This window comes from Panthera uncia, assembly GCF_023721935.1.
Source record: "Panthera uncia isolate 11264 chromosome C1 unlocalized genomic scaffold, Puncia_PCG_1.0 HiC_scaffold_4, whole genome shotgun sequence".
Lineage (NCBI taxonomy): Eukaryota > Metazoa > Chordata > Mammalia > Carnivora > Felidae > Panthera > Panthera uncia.
This window is the reverse complement of record NW_026057585.1, coordinates 88,830,119-88,849,791: the sequence shown is the minus strand read 5'-3', so window position 1 is coordinate 88,849,791 and position 19,673 is coordinate 88,830,119. Positions and strand designations below refer to the sequence as shown.

The following is a 19,673-nucleotide window of genomic DNA, read 5'->3' as shown; positions in this document are numbered from 1 at the left end:
TTCAGTGCCCAGGCCAGGCCGAGGGACGCAGACAACAATGTTACAAGTCTCTCCTGGAGAGTGTTTGTCATCTGCTCACACCACAGGGTAGTGGTCTTGTCCCCCTTCCACAGATGAGAAAACTGAGTCCCTAAAATGTGGAATAAATAACCAGTTCAAAGCTGATAAGGGGTAGAGGCATGATTTGAACCCAGGTCAGCCTGACTCCCGACTCAGTGTTTAATCCTGACTCTGCTGCTTCCTGACAAAATCTGAAACAGTATCCTCGTCGTAGGGTCCCAGGTAAGCCAGATCAACCTTATCCCCACCCTTAGTCCCCTCACATCCCCAAAGCCCCCCTAGAGCACCCCCTCTTGTCTGGTTGTCATGGAAGAGACCACCGGCACCTTCCCTGGGATCAGTGGGGAGATCCTAGGGCTTGGCCTCTGCCCGGGCCCACTTGGCTCCTCACCTGGGGTGTAGCCAGGGCCTGGGTGGGTGTTGTGGAAGACAGAGACGACGATGGAGGCCTCCTTGGGGCCTGACTCGTTCTCCACTCGACAGACGTATTCTCCAGAATCAGCTGGAGAAACGTGGGGAAGCCGTAACCGGGAGCCATGCACCTGGGACAGGTTGGGACGCAGGTGTGTGAGGGTAAGGAGGGGCTGCGGTCGCCACTTCCTCTGAGCCTTAGTGAGTCACTCATCAGGCTCTCACTGGCTCCGCTCTGGGCTGCCCCATGACAGAAGCTGGACAGGGGGAGAAATAAGGGCCGGCCGTCGCTCGTGGAGGGCATCTGGGCCGTGTGAAGCCTCTGCCTAGGAGGATCACTCCCGGGTCCCTCACCACAGGCTCCAGGGCCCTCATACCTGGCTGTGGGGAGGCAGGCTGCCCCCTCGCTTGTACCACGTGATGGAGGTGTGGGCCAGGCCGGCCACCACACAGTTGAGGTCCAGCGTCTGGCCTTCAGTCACCGAAGGCGATGAGGACTCGATCCTGACTGGCGGGGAGCTGGCACCTGGGGGGTACCAGCGGCGGACTGAGTAGGCCTCGGGGAGCCCTGGCTTGCCCTCCCCGCTCCTTTAGTCCCCAGAGGCCCCGCACCTGGAAGGACAACCACTTGGATCCGGGCCTGCGCGGTGCCCGCGGGGCTGCTGGCCACGCAGAGGTAGAAGCCGGCGTCGGCAGCTGTGATGGCCGGGATGAGCAGCGTGGCGATGTCTGTGCGCTCGGACCGGGCCTGCCGCACGGGGGGAAGGGTCAGCCGCCCGAGGGGGCGAGGCAGCCTGGCAAGGGCTAGCCAGCGAGGATGGGGGAAGGGAGCAGAAAGGGTAGTTGGACACGAGGGAGGGCAGAGCCAGGCGGCTGGCTAAGCAAGAGGCCAACAGCCGCTACCTGCCCGGGTGCGCCGCACAGGACGTCTGAGCAGGCCGCCGTTTCGGAAGTGAAGGAAACCGGAAGGGGGAGAAGACTTGGTAGGAAGGGGAGACGGGAAAGGAAGGCGGTAGGTGCCGTGACCCTGTTGAGCCCGCGGGCCGGCCCAGACAGAGTTCCTCACCTGTGGGGGGAGGCTGCCCCCTTCCTTCCTCCAGGTGATGGTGGCGCTGGGCACCCCTGCGGCCCTGCAGTACAGCCTGACGGTGCGACCTTCGTGTACCTGAGTCCTCTCTGGGCTCACCTGGACCCTGGGCCCGCTGCCCCCTGCACACAGAGGCCTGTGAGGACATCTCTCTGGACTGCCCGCGGGCTCCCAATCTCCACCCTCAGCCGTGTCCCCTCACCATGCACGTGGAGCACGGCCCTGGCCACGTGCTGCCCGGCACTGTTAAGGGCACGACACAGGTACTGGGCTTGATCCGAGGGCTCGACGGCTGGCAGGCGCAGGATGCCGCCGTGGATCTGTGCCTTCTGAGGGAGCTGGCCGCCAGGGCCCCCTGACGGAAAGCGGTGGCATCAGCACCCACCGGGCACCGCCAGGCCCTGTGGGTGGTAGGTCCCACAGCCTGGAGTCCCGCCCCTGGCCCCCCACATCCAGGGGAGGGAGGCCCTGCCGTCAGTCCTGCCACGGCTTCACCTGTCCACTCGAGGGTGGGCGCGGGGTTCCCGGTGGCACTGCAGCGGAACTCGGCCAGCTGTCCGGGCTGCACGGTGAGCTGCGGCGGATGGATGGAGACCACGGGGGCGGACGGGGTGCCCGAGGCTGACGGGGGAGGAAGAAGCAGTATGTGGTCAGGGTGAGGAGCTCCCCCTTGCTGTTGGTCCCCGTTCTACTCCAGCCCCTCATGGCCGTGTGTTCCCAGAGGCCAGAGGGAGCTTTGAAAATGTCACCGGGTGCCAGGGGCGTCTGGGTGGCTCAGATGGTTAAGCGTCTAACTTTGGCTCTGGTCACGATCTCACGGTTCGTGAATTCGAGCCCCGCGTCGGGCTCTGTGCTGACAGCACAGAGCCTGGAGCCTGCGTCCGATTCTGTGTCTCCCTCTCTCCCTGCCCCTCCCCCATTCACACTCTGTTCCTCTCGCTCTCAAAAATAAACAGACATTAAAAAAATACTTTTAAAAATGTCCATGGTTCTTGATACTTCCCCATTTAAGGCCTGTTGGTGGCTCCCCAGGGCTTTCCGAATAAAATCCGAACTCCTTGCTGTGCTGTGATCCACCTCTGCCCACAGCTTCACGTTCTTTACCTACCCCCTTCCCACAGCTCCAGCCACGCTAACCCTGCCGATCCTCAAACACATCAACATGCTCCTGCTGCAGGGCCTTTGCACGTGTTGGTTCCTTTGCCGAGAACACTCTCTGCCAGCTCTTCAAGTGGCTGAACACATCCTCTTCCTTCAGCTTTCAGCCCAGACGTCACCTCCCCACGGAGGCCCTCCCTGACCACGCCATGGAAAGTAGCCACCCTTCACCTACCTCACTGTCTGTTCCTATCCCGGCCCTCATCACCGTGTGAAATTCCGTTGTTTGTTCATTTGTTCCCATGCTTACTTTTTTTTATTTTATCTTAACTCGTTTTATTTTTTATTTTTTTTAAATTTACATCCGAGTTAGTTAGCATATAGTGCAACAATGATTTCAGGAGTAGGTTCCTTAATGCCCCTTCCCCATTTAGCCCATCCCTCCTCCCACAACCCCTCCAGCAACCCTCTGTTTGTTCTCTATATTTAAAAGTCTCTTCTGTTTTGTCCCCCTCCCTTTTTTACATTATTTTTGTTTCCCTTCCCTTATGTTCATCTGTTTTGTCTCTTAAAGTCCTCATATGAGTGAAGTCCTATGATTTTTGTCTTTCTCTGACTGACTAACTTCACTTAGCACGATCCCCTCCAGTTCCAGCCACGTAGGTGCAAGTGGTGTTCCCATGCTTATTGTCTCCCTATTAGAACACGTGGTGCAGGAGGGCAGAGCCCCTGTTTGTCCTCCCCCCCCATTTCTTCAGAGTCTAGTCAGGCCCAGGCACACAAACCGTTCACAAACCGTCAGCTGAATGAAGAAATGGTCGCCAGTCCCGGTGGGCACGGGGGAAGGCCGTGGGTGGGCGGGCCAGGTGTGGAAGTGAATGGTGTACCTTGCACGTGCAGTGTGGCTGTGCCCTGGTCCATGGCGAACATGTTGGAGCCAGTGCAGACGTAGGTGCCCGCGTCGCTCGGCTGTACGTTGCGAATGGTCAGGATGCCGTTGAAATCCATGGCTCGGGCTGGCAGTTTCCCATTGTGCAGGCGGGTCCAAACCAGGGTGTAAGCGGGAGACTGCAGGCGGGGTAAGGAGGGTGGGATGGCGGTCAGAGGCGAACTTCAGGGACACTAGAAGCCAGAGCTGCCCTCCCCTGATGTCCGCGCACGGCTCTGCCCACCTTGCTCTTGGCTGTGCAGATGAAGGTGACATCAGCCCCGGGGCGCACGCTCTGGCTCCGCTGCTCCTCCACGGTCACCGTGATGGGCTTGCTTGGAGCCTCTGTGGTGACAGGAGGCACCCCCTGAGCCAGGTGCTGGCCAGGCCCCGTCCTGGGGCCACTTTCTCTCTCTCTCCATCGTCCTGTCTGGGTGTCACTTCCTTCCCAGGCTAGCTTAGATTCCACTGCGTGCCCTGGTGCCTCCCTCCCTCACGCTGGCTCAACCCCACGGCTTCTTCCCGCTGGCACCGAGAGCCACAGGCTGCAATCAAAGAGCATCACGCTGCCACGAGTCCACCTGGCGTCCATTCATGGTCACAGACCACGAAACTGCCCTTAACACTTTGCACTTCACTCCACTGGGCTTCTCTGTCTGGTTTGGGTCTCCATCCTCCCCAACAGTTTCACACCTCCCAGCCTCTCCACCCACCCGCACCCCACTTCTGTTTCCACAGCCGAGGGCTTCAGCTCACGCTTGCTGAAGAAATCGAGACTACCAGTCAGGACTTTGCCCATCTTCCCAAATCCACCCACCTGCCCTCCCTCCCTCCTGGTCTCACAGGACGAGACCCTTCCCCCCCAACCCATCACCACAGCCCTGCCCTGCCCTGCCCCACCCCTCCCAAGGACTTCCTCCCAGGGCCGTGCATTAGCTTGCTACATCAGTCCCTCCTCTCCCTCTGCACGGATCATTCTACTCCACAGACAAATGTGTTCTAGAATTTTCTACCTTCAAAAACACCCCCTTGACCTTATACTCCCCCCAGCTATTGCTACATGTATCGGCCTTCCTTCAGAGCCAAGACTCTTTATTTATTTTAAGGAGGCTCCGCATCCAACGTGGGGCTCGAACTCATGACCCTGAGATTAAGAGTCACGTGCTCTACCAACTGAGCCAGGCAGCCACCCTAGAGCCAAGACTTTTGAAAGAGCTGTCTGTCCTTGCTGTCTACGCCTGGCCTTCCCCTCCATTCTTTGCCTCTCTCCAGTCTGGTTTCTACCCCTTCTCTCCACTGTATGGCTCTCATCAAAGATGATGACCTCCACGGGTCCCTTCTCTGCCCGGATCTGACTGCCCCGGGGCATGTGGTGAGGCCAACCACTCCTTCCAGGAAGCCCCCTCCCCACATGACCCCCAACACACCTGCTCTCCTGCTCTCCTCCTATCTCAATGGCTGTCCCCACTTAGTCCCTCGTGCTGTCTTCCCTCTTCACCTTGACATGTTCAAGCTGGAGCTACAGACTCGTGATGCCCCCTGACCTGTGTGTAGCAGGTGCTGTGGGTGCCCCGCCCGCATCCCCTTCCCCTGTCACTTCAGAGCCCGCCTGCCTGACTTCTGCCAGCCGCCGCATTTCTGTGCCTGAGGTCCTTCTCGGGCCACCGGGGACTGCCGTGCCTGCGCCCGAGGTGGTATATAACGCAGGGGCCCTGGTGATCCTAGAGCACAGGCCTCAATCAACTGGCCCTGGGATGGGGGACTCCGAGGTGCACATTTTACTCTGGAGTTTCCCAGAATTTCTTTGGCTGCGGTGAACAACTGTCCCCGGTGGGAATGTGCTCGGTAACACGCCCTCTATGGGATGTCTTCTCTTTCCTGCCTCACTTCACTTCCTACAGAAACTGCTGGCATGAAAATCCTCATCCCAGACTTAGCTTCAGGGGTGGGGGTTCCCAATGAAAACACCCGCCTGCTGAGCCTGCTCACCTCAGTAAATGGCGCCTCATTTGCCTGCCTGCTGGGGTCCAGACCCGTGGGCATTATTTTAGCCTTTCTTTCTCTCTCAGTGACCACAATCAAGTCCTGCCAATTTTGCCTCTAAAACTAGCCTTGACCCCACTATCTTTCCATCTCCGTGGCCAGCATCCCCGTGCCCCACCACCCTCTCCAGCGGAGGGACGTGCCCACTGCCTGCGTCCACAGTCCAGCCCAGCACAGACGGGCTGGGGACGGAGTGGAGCAGGGACTCACCAGTGACCAGCAGCTCTGCCCGGCTGGTATTGGCGCGATGGAGATTACGACAGGTGCAGATATAGACGCCAGCATCTGATGGCTGGACGCTAGGGAAGTGGAGCTCAGAGCCTGGTGGGAAGCGGACAGGAGCTCGTCAGCGCAGATGCACCCCGTCTCCCACCCGGCCCTGCGTGTAAGGACAGGATCGCAGCAAACAGGCCTGTGATTCCCCTCCCTCTGGGGTGGCTCATGGGGCTGAGGGGCCCGGGGTCATGGGTACCTTGATGTCGCTGCTGAGTGCTGCTAGGCAAGGGACGCCCATCCTCACGAGACCAGTAAAAGTAGTGGGGTGGGCTCCCACTGACCTGGCACCACAGGGAGTGGGAGCCACCTTGGGGTACTACGCTCCGAGCCGGATGCACCTGGACCACCAGTGGGGCTGCATCTGCTGGAGGAACGACATGCAGCACTGTCTCAGGTATCTCTGTCTTCCCAAACCCTGGTGTGCCCTGCCCCCCGGATGTAGTGACTCTCAAACTCCCTAGGCTCACTGCCTTCTCCATCACCCTGACCCGCCACGATCCCACTTACCTTGGGGCAGGCACCGGCCCCCCCCGCACATTGGGGTTACCCACGTAGCCTGGGGCACATCTGTAAGGAGGAACAGACCAGCTCTGTCAGGACCCAGGCCCCAGGGGACTCGGTGCCTCATGGTGGACTTGCGGAGCCAGAAGTCCAGCGGGGGTGGGCTCAGTGCGGGGTGAGGAGGCTCACAACTCTGGAAGGACTTTGGAGACCAAAGAGGCCTCAACACGGCCTCACGGAGCTAAGAACGGCGATGTTAGCAGATTGGACAACGGGGGTAATAAGGTCTTTAGTCTCCAGGGAAACATTCATTCAACAAGCATTTATTAAGCAACTACTACGCTAGCTTGTGGAATCGTGACAGTGAGCACGACGTAGCTCTCGCCCTTACAGACCTGGCTTGTCGGGAAACCAACGAGGAACTACGTAAACGAGAGGGACGCACATGAGGGGCACTAACCCAGGCCTGAGAGTCAAGAAGCTCCCCAGAGGACCGCACTGCTGGCTTGTTATATTCCCTTGGAGCGGATTGTACTCTAGAGAACTCACCACTCTTCATAATTATGTGTTTGTACGATTACTTGCTGCCCCGTCTCCCATGACAGGTGGTAGACTCCCTAAGGGCTGAGACTGAATCTGTTTCGTTCACCCCTTTATCTCCAACGCCTTGGCGCACCACATGGCGCACAGTAGGTGCTCAAGGAAAACGTGCTGAAGGAGCGAATGAAGCTGAGCTTTGAAGGCTAAACAGGAGTCAGCGAGAAAGGGGAGGTTTGGGGGTGAAGAATGTTCCATGTAGAGGGAACAGCGTGTGCAAAGACCAGAACGTCAAGAAGTCAAGAGGTTAGGCCCGGCTATGGTAGATTCGGGTGTTAAAAGGGGAACGAGCTTGGGCTTGGCCCAAGGGCAACGGGGAATCTTGGAAGGGTTTTGGGCAGGGGAAAGATGTGATCCTGGCAGAGACCTTTCTGAGCAACACCCCCCCCGGACTCTCACCTAGGAGTCTGCTATATGCCCCCTTCCTCCCCCCATCCTGTTTGCAAACTTACTGCTCACAGTACTGGCCAGTGTAGCCAGGTTCACAGGCTGTGCATCGGTACCCGCCAGCTCCCAGGCTCTCACAGGTGCGGGAGAACCTGGGATGGGGGAGGCAGAGGTCAGGCCGGGGGACGCCCACCCTCCACCCGGTGCCCTCCACTTCTGCAGTGCCCTCCACTCCCAAGTGGGACTTCTTCCTTGGGCCCCGAACGGGGACACCCACATGTTCTCCGGGTTGGTCAGGGGGCAGGCACAGGGCTGGCAGTCCTCAGGTGTCCCGGCAGTAGCATCTCCATAATAGCCAGGGGCACACAGCTCACAGAATTCCCCAGCGGCGTTGTGCTGGCAGTGCTGTGGGGCACAAGGATGTCAGCCACCCGCCATTTGGCAAAATCTACCCCAAACTGTACGGTTTTGTAATCCCTTGAGCTGGAAATTCTGTATCTGTGAGCCTATCTTAAATAATTGTAGAAGGGGCGTCTGGGTGGCTCTGTTGGGTAAGCACCCAACTCTTGATTTCGGCTCAGGTCATGATCTCATGATTTGTAGGTTCGAGACCTGAATGGGGCTCTGAGCTGACTGTATGGAGTCTGCTTGGGATTCTCTCTCTCCCTCGCTCTCTCTGTTCCTCCCCCACTGGCGTGCGCTCTCTCTCTCTCTCTCTCTCTCTCCCCAAACCAATAAACTTAATAAAAAGAGAAGGATGTTATTCTACCGTTCTGGCCATCCCACAATGCCTACAGTGCCCACTGCTGGTTCAGGCACTTTGTCCCACAGTCCGTGCCCTGCCACCTTGCCCCTGGACCTAGGCCCACCTTACCAAGCCCACCCCTCCCTGCCTCCCAGGCAGCCCCGGTGCCCCACCCAGGTCCCAAGAAATTGACCCCTGACCCTGCCCTGTTTGCATCTTACCGAGCAGGCCCCGGTCTCCGGGTGGCACAGGTCTGAGTGGCCGTTGCATTCACACAGCTCACAGTGGCCGAGATAGAGCCCACTGCCAGTGCGTGTATAGCCTGGGGCACAGTCCTGGGGAGAGAGGAGGGCTGGTTTCTATCTCTAAAGTGGTCCCATCTGGAGCCAATAGACCAGAACCCTCTCTCTCCAGCCTCTCTCCACAATCTAGACTCCCATTGGCTCTTGGTTGGGAAATCCCAGGCCCGGCCCTCCTCCCCAGCATCCTCTCTTGGAACCTTCCTCCCTGTCTTTGTGCTCAGTTTCTCAATACTATGGAAGCTGGGACAGTGTCTGTCCCCATCCTGCCTGGCATCTCCAGCCACTCTGAATTTACTGAAATCATAGTTCACCCTTAATGGAGGAGAACGCTTCTCCATTTCCCATTTTCGTTCCTGAAAATTCTTCTGGTAGGGTCTCTATTGAAAAACTGAACTCCTAGACGGAAAAACAAGGTTCAGGAGACCCAGATTTGGAATGAGCCCTTGGAGATCTTTACAACTACCTCACAGTCACTAAATAAAGTGAAAGAGGCAGGCATGTCACACACAATCGAGGATGTTTTTACACATTCTGAGTGAGTAATCATGGGTTTGGAAAACAAAGAGTTTCTATTCACTACCCCTCCTTTGAAACTTCTCCAGGCCCCTCCTGCCCCCCAACCATTTCAAAGGGATGTTTACAAATCTGTTTTGCTTCACTGCAGAAAGCGCGCACACAGGATTATTCTGCCCTCCCCAGGGCTTCTCCTTCAAAATGTGTTATTAAATTTGATAACTTCAAAGGAGGTGAAGTTCATGTGTTTGGATTTGAAAGTCTGTGGCCATAGCGAAGGTGCACGGATGTAAAATTGCGGAGATGTGCACTTCGCACAGGGGAGTTCCTGCATCTGGGTGCTGGCTGTTCCCACACTTGACCTCCCTGCCGCCCACCTGGCATTGCAGCTCTGCCCCCTCCCCTTCCTTCATCCTCCCCCTTCCTCAGTTCCAAGTTCGTCCAGTGTTGACTGGCGGCCTGCCAACGTGTCTGGAGACTCAGTGGTGGACAGTCAGCTCAGGCGCCGCCCTCAGGGAGTTCACGGTCTCCAGCCAAACCCTCCGGATGCTCTTGGGTTCTCTGCAACGGCCAGCCCTCTGTTCCACCCCCAGTGCCCTCCCTGTAAATAGGGGTCCCCGTCTCTCCCCGACCTGTCTCATTCACCAGGGCAGAGAGGACTTTTCCTGACGCCCAGCGCAGACCACAGCACTCCCTTCATGGCTTGGCATTCCCTACTGAGCAGAACCTCGTTCCAGGCCTAAGGAAGTGGCCCCTGCCCCCTCAGCTTTCCGGGGTGACCCTTCTGCATCATGGACTATTTCCCCATACAGTCCTCCTTGTGAGCTGCCCAGAATCCTACCTTGCTCCGCGCTGTTTACCTCTCCGAGGCATTTCTATGTTCTGCTTTGGCCCAGAAAAATACGTGTATCCGTATTGCCTCCCTGTCTCTAGGGGGCACCCTGGGAGCACGAGCTGGGTCTTAGTCTTGGGAGACCATAGTTGTATGCCCTTGGGAAAGCCACTTAGCCTTCAGAGCCTCTATTAAAAAAAATCTGTTAGGGGTGCCTGGGCGGCTCAGTCGGTTAAGCCTCCAACTTCGACTTTGGCTCAGGTTATGATCTCACAGTTCATGAGTTCGAGCCCCACATCAGGCTCTGTGCTGACAGCTCAGAGCCTGGAACCTGCTTCGGATTCTTTATCTCCCTCTCTCTCTGCCCCTCCCCTGCTCACACTTAGTGTCTCTCTCTCTCTCAAAAGTAAATAAATATTTTTTAAAAATCTGTTAAGAGGGGATAATTACACATCTTTCACGGGTGTTAGGAAGAATAAATCAGATACTGCATAGTACATTAAAGTTATGGCAGGGGCAACTGGGTAGCTCTGTTGGGCATGTGACTCCTGATTTTGGCTCAGGTCACGATCTCACGGTTCATGAGTTCAAATCTGTGTAGGGCTCCAGGCCGGCAATGTGGAGTCGGCTTGGGATTCTTTCTTTCCCTTTCTCTCTGACCCTCCCCCACGCGCTCTCTCTCTCTCTCTCTCTCTCTCTCAAAATAAACTTAAAAAAAAAAAAAAAGAAAGTTGCTATTCAGATGCAAGAAAGGCTTTTAAAAAATTAAAGTTACGGCAGTAATGACAGGCCATGGACATGGCAGTTGAACAGCTTGCTGACCAGCTGTACCAGAGCAGATGTGTCTGGGCTGGCCACACTCACCTGGCATGACAAGCCAACGTAGCCCGGGGGACAGCGGCATTCCTCCACCTCCATGGCCCGGGGTCCCTCTGAGGGCCCAGGCTGGGCGACCTCCAGGCTGACGGAGCTGATGCTGGCTGCCCGTGGCATGGAGGAGAACGTGGCCCGGACCAGGAGCTCATCCAGGTCGGCCAAGGCCATCAGGAGGTGCTCGCGCGTGGCCGGCTGCCCATCAGGCCGGCGCCAGAATTCCTGGGTGGGGGGACAACAGCAAGTGTGGGTGAGGGGTGTGAGGCCCCGTGTGCTAGTCCTGCAGCACCGCTACCCCAACCCCTCGCCTCCAGGCACTGGCCGAGGACCGTGAGGTGAGGATGGGGGATGGGCAGGGGAAGCACCGTCGAGGCCAGGCTCCAGAGCAGGGTGGGCAGTGGGGGAGGGTCAGACACAGTGTGATCTCACCTCTCGGAAAATGATCTCGAAGCTCTTCCTCTCTGGGCCCTGCAGCGCCGGCTGGGAGGCCACCAGCATGATGTTGTTGCCCTGGAGAGAGACCGGCAGGATTGGGAGGGGAATCAAGGGGCCCTCGGGGACAGAGGAGTCCTCCACCAGTCCCGGCCTCTCTGTGACACCAGCCTCCAGTCTCTGATTGCCCAGGCTCATGTGCCCAAAGGAATCAGGTCCACGCTCACTGCCTCTTTCTCAGCAGCTGGGCCTCTGCCTGGCTAGTGTCTAACCTGACTGGGTGGGGGGCCATGGGCCTCGGGCCCCCAGCTCGTGCCAGGCCAGCTGAGCCCTGGGCCGATAGGACAAGGACACCGAGGGTGGCTACTGGTTTCCACCCTCCCCTTCTGCCCACCCAGCTGGAAGCCACGTGCTCACCGTGATCTGGACGTCAGGGTCAGAGAGCGGACTGCCATGCGCCCCCGCCGTGTAGGAGAGGGTATATCGCAGCTTCCCGCCATAGGCCGCCACCTGCAAAGAGGCAAGCCCTGCAGTCACGGCCCGACTCTGCCTTCCTCCACGGTGCGTGTGACCCTACCGGTGAGTGGGCAGAGCTTCTCAAGGCTTTTCTGTACCCGCGCTGTCCCCTCCGTTCAACCGGAGGCCAGTGCGCTTGGCCCCTGGTTGCCAAGGAGACAGGCACCTGTCAGTTCCTTTGTTGTCTTGGACCTGCCAGTGGTGACCCTGAGCAGCCTTGACAGCTCAGCAAACAAGCTTCAAGTCCCTTTCCCTTTGAAGAAATTTCCCATAAAGTAGACAGGGGTACTGACGGTGATCATCACGAGCCCCAGAAGGTTTACAAGTTCCCAGCCGTGGGGGTAGGGCTGAGGGTGCGCCTTCAGAGGCCTTGTCCCTTGGGCAGGTGGTTTTTGTCTGCTTAGAATCCATTTCCCTGGTTTTTTGCAAACTACGGCCCTGGTTTCCTTTAAAGGAAACTATGTCCTACGTGCGGGCCAGGTGGTTTGAGGACAGACGTGAGCCAGGTCTGGCCAATGTGCATTTTCCACCATTCTCTTCCACTCTGTCGGGGATGGACACGTAAACCTGGCACTTCTGCTCCTTCCACGAACAGAGATACCCCCTTTACTAGTCAGATTGGAAGCCGGAGAACGATGCCAATGGAGATAAAAGTCCTAATGAGCCCCTGAACCCAGCCGTGCCTGACACCAGCTTCCTCGGACTTTGTAGTTGTAGGAGCTGGCTGTACTTGGGTTTTCCATCGCTCACAACTGAGAGAGTCCTTAGGCTTCCTGCTGGGGGCTTTCACGGGGGCAGCCAAGGCCCCAGCTCTGTCCCAGGACTTTCCTTTCTCTCCTCTGCCCCCACAGCAGATGTTCGGATCAATACCACACTGCATCAGGCCTAGCCCATCTGTTCGTTTTTGTGTTCGTTCAGCTGGTGAGCATTGATTCAATGCCTACTGACTACATGCTGGAATTGAGCTATACTGTCCTGAGGATGTTTTCCACAAGCTCAGGGTGAGGGAAGGAACTCCAAGGCATAACTGGATAACCATGAAACAACTTAGTTTCCTGCTTGCTTTGGATGTCAGCAGGTTCATCACCGCTTCCAGATCAAGCTGCAGGCCGTGTGCAGCAGGGTGGCTCAGGGAGTCTGCTCAGGGAGCAGACTCTGCAGGCAGTCTAAGACTGGAGTTCAAGTCCAACTGTACTGGCTGGACAGCCCCGGACAAGGCACCTAACCTGAGTTTTACTTTCCTCTTACGGAAATAGCAATAAAAATAATATGTACCTTGAAGGGTAGCACAAAGATTAAGTAACAAAGGCTCTGTAAAATACTGCCCTGAGCAGAGTGCCCCCAGAGTGCACGGCCTCCTTGCCTGCCAGCTCCTCACACACCTGGCTGTGCTCTCGGCTTCGGCAGATCTTTCTTGTCCCTATTCCCCCTGGACCATGCCAATTCCGTCCCAGCTGCCTCTCTGAATGCTATTTCATGGCATATTATGCATATTCTTAAGAGGCATTCTAAATAGTTTTTGGAACAAGACGGAGCTGACGTCAATCCTAACAGTAATGCCAACGGTGATGATGACGTTGATGATGCTGGCGATGACAGGAACGACCAGGGCCAGGGTCGTCCTCTGCCCAGATACAACGCAGCACACAGGAAGTGCTAAAATAATGCTTCCTGAAGGAACGAATGCAGAGCCAAGAGCTAGGTGAGTGAGCTGGATATGGGGTAAAGCCTCCTGGGTGAGACAGCTCCCCGCCAGGGCCTGTAGCCACTGATGGGACACCAGGCAAGTCCCTTCCCCTCTCCGGGCCTTGATCTACCTACCCATCTGTGTCATAAAGGACTTTGACAAAGGGCTCTGGAATATTTTAGGTTTTGATGACACCCTGTTAACCCCCAACTCCTTGTTACCTTGTTCCCCAGGAAGGCTTGGGGCAGCTGCCAATAATAGAGGCTCCCAGGAAGTAGAGAGAAGCCTTCGTAGGAGAGAGAGAACTAGGACAGAAGGACAGGCGATGAGAGCTGCTGGGGGGTCGGGGGTGGGGGATCCAGAGCACAGCTACAGTCCCAGCGGGGACACATTTGCACGCATGCACACGCGCACACACACGCAAACCCTGGAGGGAAGGCTGGGGTGGGGGCTGTGGAGGGATAGAAGCCCCTAGCCCAAAGCTCAAGTCCTAGCCCTGCTCTTGGGACAACTTGTGCCCCATCCCTGCATCCAGAGACCCCAACTGTTCTCACTGGGCGTGGTTGGGTTGGTGTCTCCTCACATCTGGTGTGTGCCTCTTGGGGACCCCACGATGACTTATGCAGCACACCAGAAAACATTCTGAAATTTAGTAGGTATTTTAGCATGTATTGGAAAATGTATTACCAGCGCAAATGAGCTGCTGTGTGATAGACTTAAAGGGAACTTTGAGGGGCGCCTGGCTGGCTCAGTCGGCGGAGCGGGCAACTCTTGATCTCGGGCTTGTGGGTTTGAGCCCCACGCTGGGTGTAAAGATTACTTAAAAACGTCTAAAAATAATAATAAAATCAAGGGAAATTTGAAGTAAATCATAGCCCAGGTAGTGTGCAGAAATGGCAGAATTTGTGAAGTTGGTTCACAAACAGCTAAAGTCTGGAAAACATGGTGGTGGTGGGGTCTCTTGGCAGGTGCCTTGGCACATACCTGAGAGCCTGCTGAGGAAGGTGCAGAAGCTGAAGAGGAGGAGGAAGAAGGGGAGGAGGAGGGGGAGGAGGAGGAGGAGGAGGAGGAGGAGGAGGAGGGGGAGGGGGAGGAGGGGGAGGAGGAGGAAGGGAGAGCTGCTTGCAGGGCAGCTGCAGGCTGGGGATGGGGCAAGAGCCCCGGGGCAGGGGGATGGGGGTGGGCAGCAAAGCTGGAAAGGAGCTGCCAGATCTCGGCATCCATCCGCCTCTGGGCCTCATCCACCTGGGGGACCGGGAGAGGGAGGACAGAGGAAAGGAGCAGAGAGGGACAGAAAAGACGCCGTGAGGCTCTGCCTCCAATCAGGCGGCAAGAGGCCCCACGAGCCACCTACTTCTGTGCTATCTGTTCACAAGTGCTTGACCTTCTGGCCCTCGCACCCGATGTCCTCTTGCTCCTCATGACCCTGGTGGGGCGATCCTGGGATGGGCCCAGATGACTATGGGCAGAAGCCCATACAGAAGACACCTCTCTGTCGAGCTCAGGTCCCCGGGGCACTTGTGGTAGGGGAGGCCGTTCCTTGGGCCTCACTTACCATGCATGCCCATGGTGCCAGCCCAAAACATTGATGGCTCTGGAATGTTTCCCATGGGCAACACTGGAGTGGACTGGGTGTGAGACTGGGGCCTAGCTTGGGGGAAAATGGCCCAGGAAGGCCAGGGCCTCAGCTCAAGGCTCTTGCTTGAACTATACTCTCTGCTCTGCATGGGGCCCCAGATACAGCCTGTCCCAGCCAAGTGCTGAGTTACCTCCGATAGCCGCTGTGCCCGGCCCCTGCCCTCTGGGGGCCCCATGGTCCTCTCAGCTGTCACAGCTGCCCTCAACTGCTCCTCTGAGAGGGACGTGCGGTTCTGATGGGTGGAGGGCAGAGCCCAGCTCAGACCTCCCAGGGCCCCAGCATTGGAGCCCTGGGGAGTGTCCTCTCCCCGTGGATATGGTGGCCAGAAAGGCCCATGCTGACTGGGGAGGAAGATGCATACTCCGCCCTCCAGGCTGGCACCCGGGGGTTAGCGCCAGGCTGCTGAAGGGGCATACGCACACAGAGGGTTAGTGGAGGTTGCTCGGAAGGCAGTGCTAGGGCAACCTGGTGGGCTGGGTATAGTCATGTGGTTTAGCATCGAGTTAGTTTCCCTGCCACCTCGGCCACCATTCTGGCCACAGACAGCAGGCAGCAGGACCAGACCACAGAGCAGATGGGGCACAGGTCGTCCCAGCTCCAATTCCTGGTACTGCAGGGCGGGGCCATCGGGCACATTTCCTTGGGCACTGGGCATTTCCCCATGCGGGACTGATGGCATCGGAAAACACCACGGCTGTGTCACATCCATTTCACACCACTCAGATCACGGGCCTACCTGGTGAGCCCGGCGCATCCGTGCAAAATACGCCTCCCTCTGTGGGGCGCCGGGAAACGCCAAAAGAGGGAGTAGAGAGAGAAGTCTGAGAACTGCGGGCCAGGGCAGTAGGGAGGAAGACAGGGAAGCCAGGAGTGGAAGAAGTGGAACCCAGAGAAGGGGGAAGGGACCGGAAGGTCAGCCTTGGGAGGAGCCTGGGATACTTGGGTCTGTCCAAGGAAGAAGGACATGGCAGCTTGGGCACTCCCCCTCCTGTGTCCCTGACCTCCCTGAGATCCTGCGTGAGGGGACACATCTGCTCGCTCACTGACCTCAGCCAGCAGGGGACTCCTGTACCAAGACCATCTTTCCTTGGGTGTCATTAGATGGCACTGACTCCTCGAGGAACACGTCTGGGCAGGCTGCCCTGCAGTCCGCCCCTAAGACCCTGCACCCCACACCACCACCATCAGCATGACCATCACCACTCCAGCAAACCATGGCTCATCTGACCAGTGTAGGATTCAAGGGAAGCCTCTGACCCGGGGCTGAATGCCAGCACTGCCACCTTCTGGGTGTCATCTCTGTTCCCTCGAAGGAAATGGGGCAGTACTGGCGATTTATGACACATACAAGTGCTTGGAACAGTGCCCAGCACGGCGCGAGCTCCGTAAACGTGACTTACAATCAGAGTTAGTCTCATGCCTGACACCGAGCACAGAGCACCGCACAGATGAGGGAACTCTGAATAAGCAAAGGGATGAAACTGAAACTGTCACATCTGTCCTTGAGTTTCTAGAGCCTCTCCTAGGACCTATTTGTTGCATGAAAGCTGAAAACCACTAACAGGAGAGTGCTTATGTGCCAGGCACGACTTCTCATCCTGCCAGCCAGCCTGGGGCTGAAGTTTATCAAAAGGCAGTCATCTGGGAAATGGCAGAACTGGGCTCAGGCCGAGGCCTATCTGACCCCAAAGGCTGCACGCTTAACCGCTGAGCGGCTGACGCCTGCCCTGAGGCCACCTTGTGTCTGAGCCCCACTGGCCCCAGGGCTCCGCAGGGGCTGGCTCAGAACCGGTGACTAGGGAGGGCCTGCCAGCCGTCCCTGCACATCACACCTTGTCTCCCTGGTACGCCTCCGGAAGCTGCCAGTAGAAGGACTCATGGCCAAGCTGGGCGAAGGTGCCGAAAGAGAGCTGGGCACCCTCAGGCACGGGCTCCACGGTGAAGCCTCCTGTCAGGCGGCTGTTCCGTTGCGGGTTCACCAGGGCAAAGCCTTGGAAGTCCCCAGGGGCAAAGCGGGTGGAGATCTGGCAGCAGAAAGAAGACGGGATGTCAGCTTGGGCGGGGGCCGGGCGAGACGGGGGGGGGGGGGGGGGGCAGGCACCTCGGTTGGGGAGGGGTATGGGAAGGCATTTGGGTGGGTTATGGAGGGTTTCTGAGAGCAGGACTAGGACAGAAGCAGCGGCGGGAGTGGGGGGAGCGGGAAGGACACTTGGGAAAGGAAAGGGGTACTGGGCTCAGTGCTGACACAGGCGATAATGGGGCCACGGGGAGGGTGTTAGGGTAGGGGCGAGTGTTAGGGTAGGGGCGAGGGTTGCTCGCATCTGTGCTTCTATGGGCAATAACCAGGGCACGGGGGTGGGTGTCCTCACAGGCAGAGGGGACGCCGCCGGGCTGGGTTCCTGACTTGCCCCAGTGATGACTCAGAGGGGCTGTGGCCGGGCACTTACCAGGTGGCGGCTGTAGGAGGAGCTGGCACACTGCTGGGTGACACCCATGCAGAAGCAAGGCACGCAGCCGTCGGGGTTGCTGGCGCTCAGGTAGAAGTGGTGGGGCCGGCAGTGACTGCAGGTGAGGCCTTCCACCTGGGCCTGGGAGGACAGATGGAAGGGAGGGTGTGGGGAGACTGTGGGGGGGTGTCTCTTGTACCTCCAGCAGCCTTTGAGGCCGGCCTCCCAGCCACTTCTGGCAGTCCCGGGGAAGATCCCACAGCCCCCATGCCGAGGCCCGGCTCCCATTGGGTGTTGCCTGATTTCCCACCAGGCTCTGGGCAGCGGGGCAGAGGCGGTCCCTCAGGGGAAGGGTGGTGGGGGCTCGGGGACAGCCCCAAGGGTACAGTGAGAAGGAATGCCAGACAACAAGTACGGCCGTGATGTCGGGCCTCACAGAGAGCAGGGGTTGGGACTGACCTTGCAATAGCACTGGCCAGCGGCGTCACACTGGCTACCGATGCTGCCCTTGGGGTCACAGCCACAGCCGATCGGCTCTGGCAGTTGGCCGTCTCCTGAGATGGAGGGAAGCTGCAGCTGGAGGCCCAAACCCGCCTCCACGCGCCCTCACTTCCCACCCTCTGGCCATCTCACTCACCACCAAGAGAGGGAGAGAGTGTTAATTTCTGAACACCCACCATATGTAGGCATCATAGGCATTTATACCAGCCCTCTGGAGTGGGTGGGCTTTTTACTATGCCCATTTTACAGATCAAGAAGCTGAGGCTCAGAAAAAGTCACTTGCCGCAAGTCGAAGGAGAACAAAGGCTCTGTCCTAGCTCCACCCCTGGGGGAGACAGGGTAGCCCGACCCCAAAGGCCTCCCCAACCCTACTCACTTTGGCACGGCTGGCCCTGGCTGGGGTTGCCATAGTAACCTGGGGCACACCTAGGGAGAAAGCATTAGAGGAAGGGAGGGCAGAACCACAGAATCCTGGAGAGCCTGCTGTGAGCCCAGGACTGTGCCAGGGGCCCTGTGTCGGACTCAGAGTGGAACCAGACCTCATGGTGTTGGAAGGAATCAGCCTAACTCACCCATTTTACAGACAGGGAAACAGGTGGGACAAGAAGAGCAGGGACATGCCCTAGGCCACAGAGCCAGCGAGTGAGCATCATCAGGCCTTGAACCCAGGACCTTTAGCAAGAACGAGGGGCTTTCTGGGAAGTCACTGGCCTGGCTGGGGTAGGGGGTGCTGGCAGTTGGAGGTGAACTGCAGGCCTAGATCACACAGGAAGGAGAGCTGGTGGTCTCCTGGGGGCCTGTGTGAGGGGACAGCGGGAGGCTTCTGGGGCAGCCCTCCTGCACCGTCCCCCTCCTGCCCACCACCCGCCTCACCTCTCACAGTGACGCCCGCTGTGGCCTGGGGAGCACGCATCACAGGTGGGGTGGCCGTCCGTGTCCAGAAAGCAAGTATGGGTAGCCCTGACGGTGTGGGGGGCAAACAGTTAGGTCAGCAGCCCTTCCTTGAGGACCAGGGCAGCAGGGAGAGGAAGAGTGGGCATGTGAACCATGTGCCAGGCACCGCGCTAAGGGTTCTCAGCCACCTCTCACACGAGTGGTCAAGGTGGGGTGTATCGTTGTATTATCCCCATCTCACAGACAGGGAAGCTGAGGCCCAGAGAGGGAAACGTAGCTTATACAAAGTGACACACTGAGGAAGCGGCAAGGCCAGGATCTAACCGCTGCCTCTCAGGAGGGCCCGGGAGGAAGGGAGTCCGGAAGGGGGCAATGGACATTTCAGGAAAGGGCAGGTACAGGCAGGAAATGGACGCACTGGCCACCAGCGGGGGCTCCATAGCATGGGCACGGCTGGCAGTCCTGTGGCGTCCCCCGCTGGGCGTCCCCATAGTATCCTGGTTGGCACCGCTCGCACTGAGGGCCCTCCGTGTGGTGTTGGCAGCCCTGGAGAGGCAAAGCGTGGGCTGAGGCTGAGCCCCTGGAGGCCGCAGACCCCTGGGGTAGGTAGGAAGGAGGGCGGGACTCACCTGGCAGGCACCTGTTTCGGGCTCACAGATCTCCGAGTGGCCGTGGCAGCTGCAACGTTCACAGGTGCCCAGGTAGAGTCCGCTGGGCATGCGTGTGTAGCCCGTGTCACAGTCCTAGGGGCAAGAAGACGGGAGTAGGAGGGGAGTCCTCGGCACCACCCATTCAGGGCAGCGCCTACTGAGTGGTGGTGGGGCTGGGCGGGGGGGGGGCCTGGGGAGGAAGGGAGAGCTAAAGGAGGAGGAGCCAGGAAGCACCAAGGAGGACAAGGAGGTGG

General features: G+C 58.1%; 1 protein-coding gene across 1 annotated transcript in view; it reads right to left on the bottom strand.

Annotated features, from left to right (window-relative positions):
* Window positions 1–19,673, bottom strand: part of HSPG2 (heparan sulfate proteoglycan 2) — a 99,711-nt gene that overhangs the window by 25,142 nt on the left and 54,896 nt on the right. Inside the window, 25 exon segments of the mRNA XM_049617868.1 lie at window positions 452–602; window positions 849–997; window positions 1,084–1,219; window positions 1,538–1,680; window positions 1,761–1,913; window positions 2,054–2,179; window positions 3,544–3,724; window positions 3,829–3,929; window positions 5,838–5,948; window positions 6,100–6,267; window positions 6,411–6,432; window positions 6,434–6,470; window positions 7,454–7,540; window positions 7,666–7,793; window positions 8,355–8,468; window positions 10,645–10,875; window positions 11,083–11,163; window positions 11,503–11,595; window positions 16,760–16,951; window positions 17,375–17,515; window positions 17,834–17,928; window positions 18,252–18,301; window positions 18,749–18,835; window positions 19,188–19,315; window positions 19,399–19,512. Coding sequence (XP_049473825.1) covers window positions 452–602; window positions 849–997; window positions 1,084–1,219; window positions 1,538–1,680; window positions 1,761–1,913; window positions 2,054–2,179; window positions 3,544–3,724; window positions 3,829–3,929; window positions 5,838–5,948; window positions 6,100–6,267; window positions 6,411–6,432; window positions 6,434–6,470; window positions 7,454–7,540; window positions 7,666–7,793; window positions 8,355–8,468; window positions 10,645–10,875; window positions 11,083–11,163; window positions 11,503–11,595; window positions 16,760–16,951; window positions 17,375–17,515; window positions 17,834–17,928; window positions 18,252–18,301; window positions 18,749–18,835; window positions 19,188–19,315; window positions 19,399–19,512 — 3,019 coding nt within the window.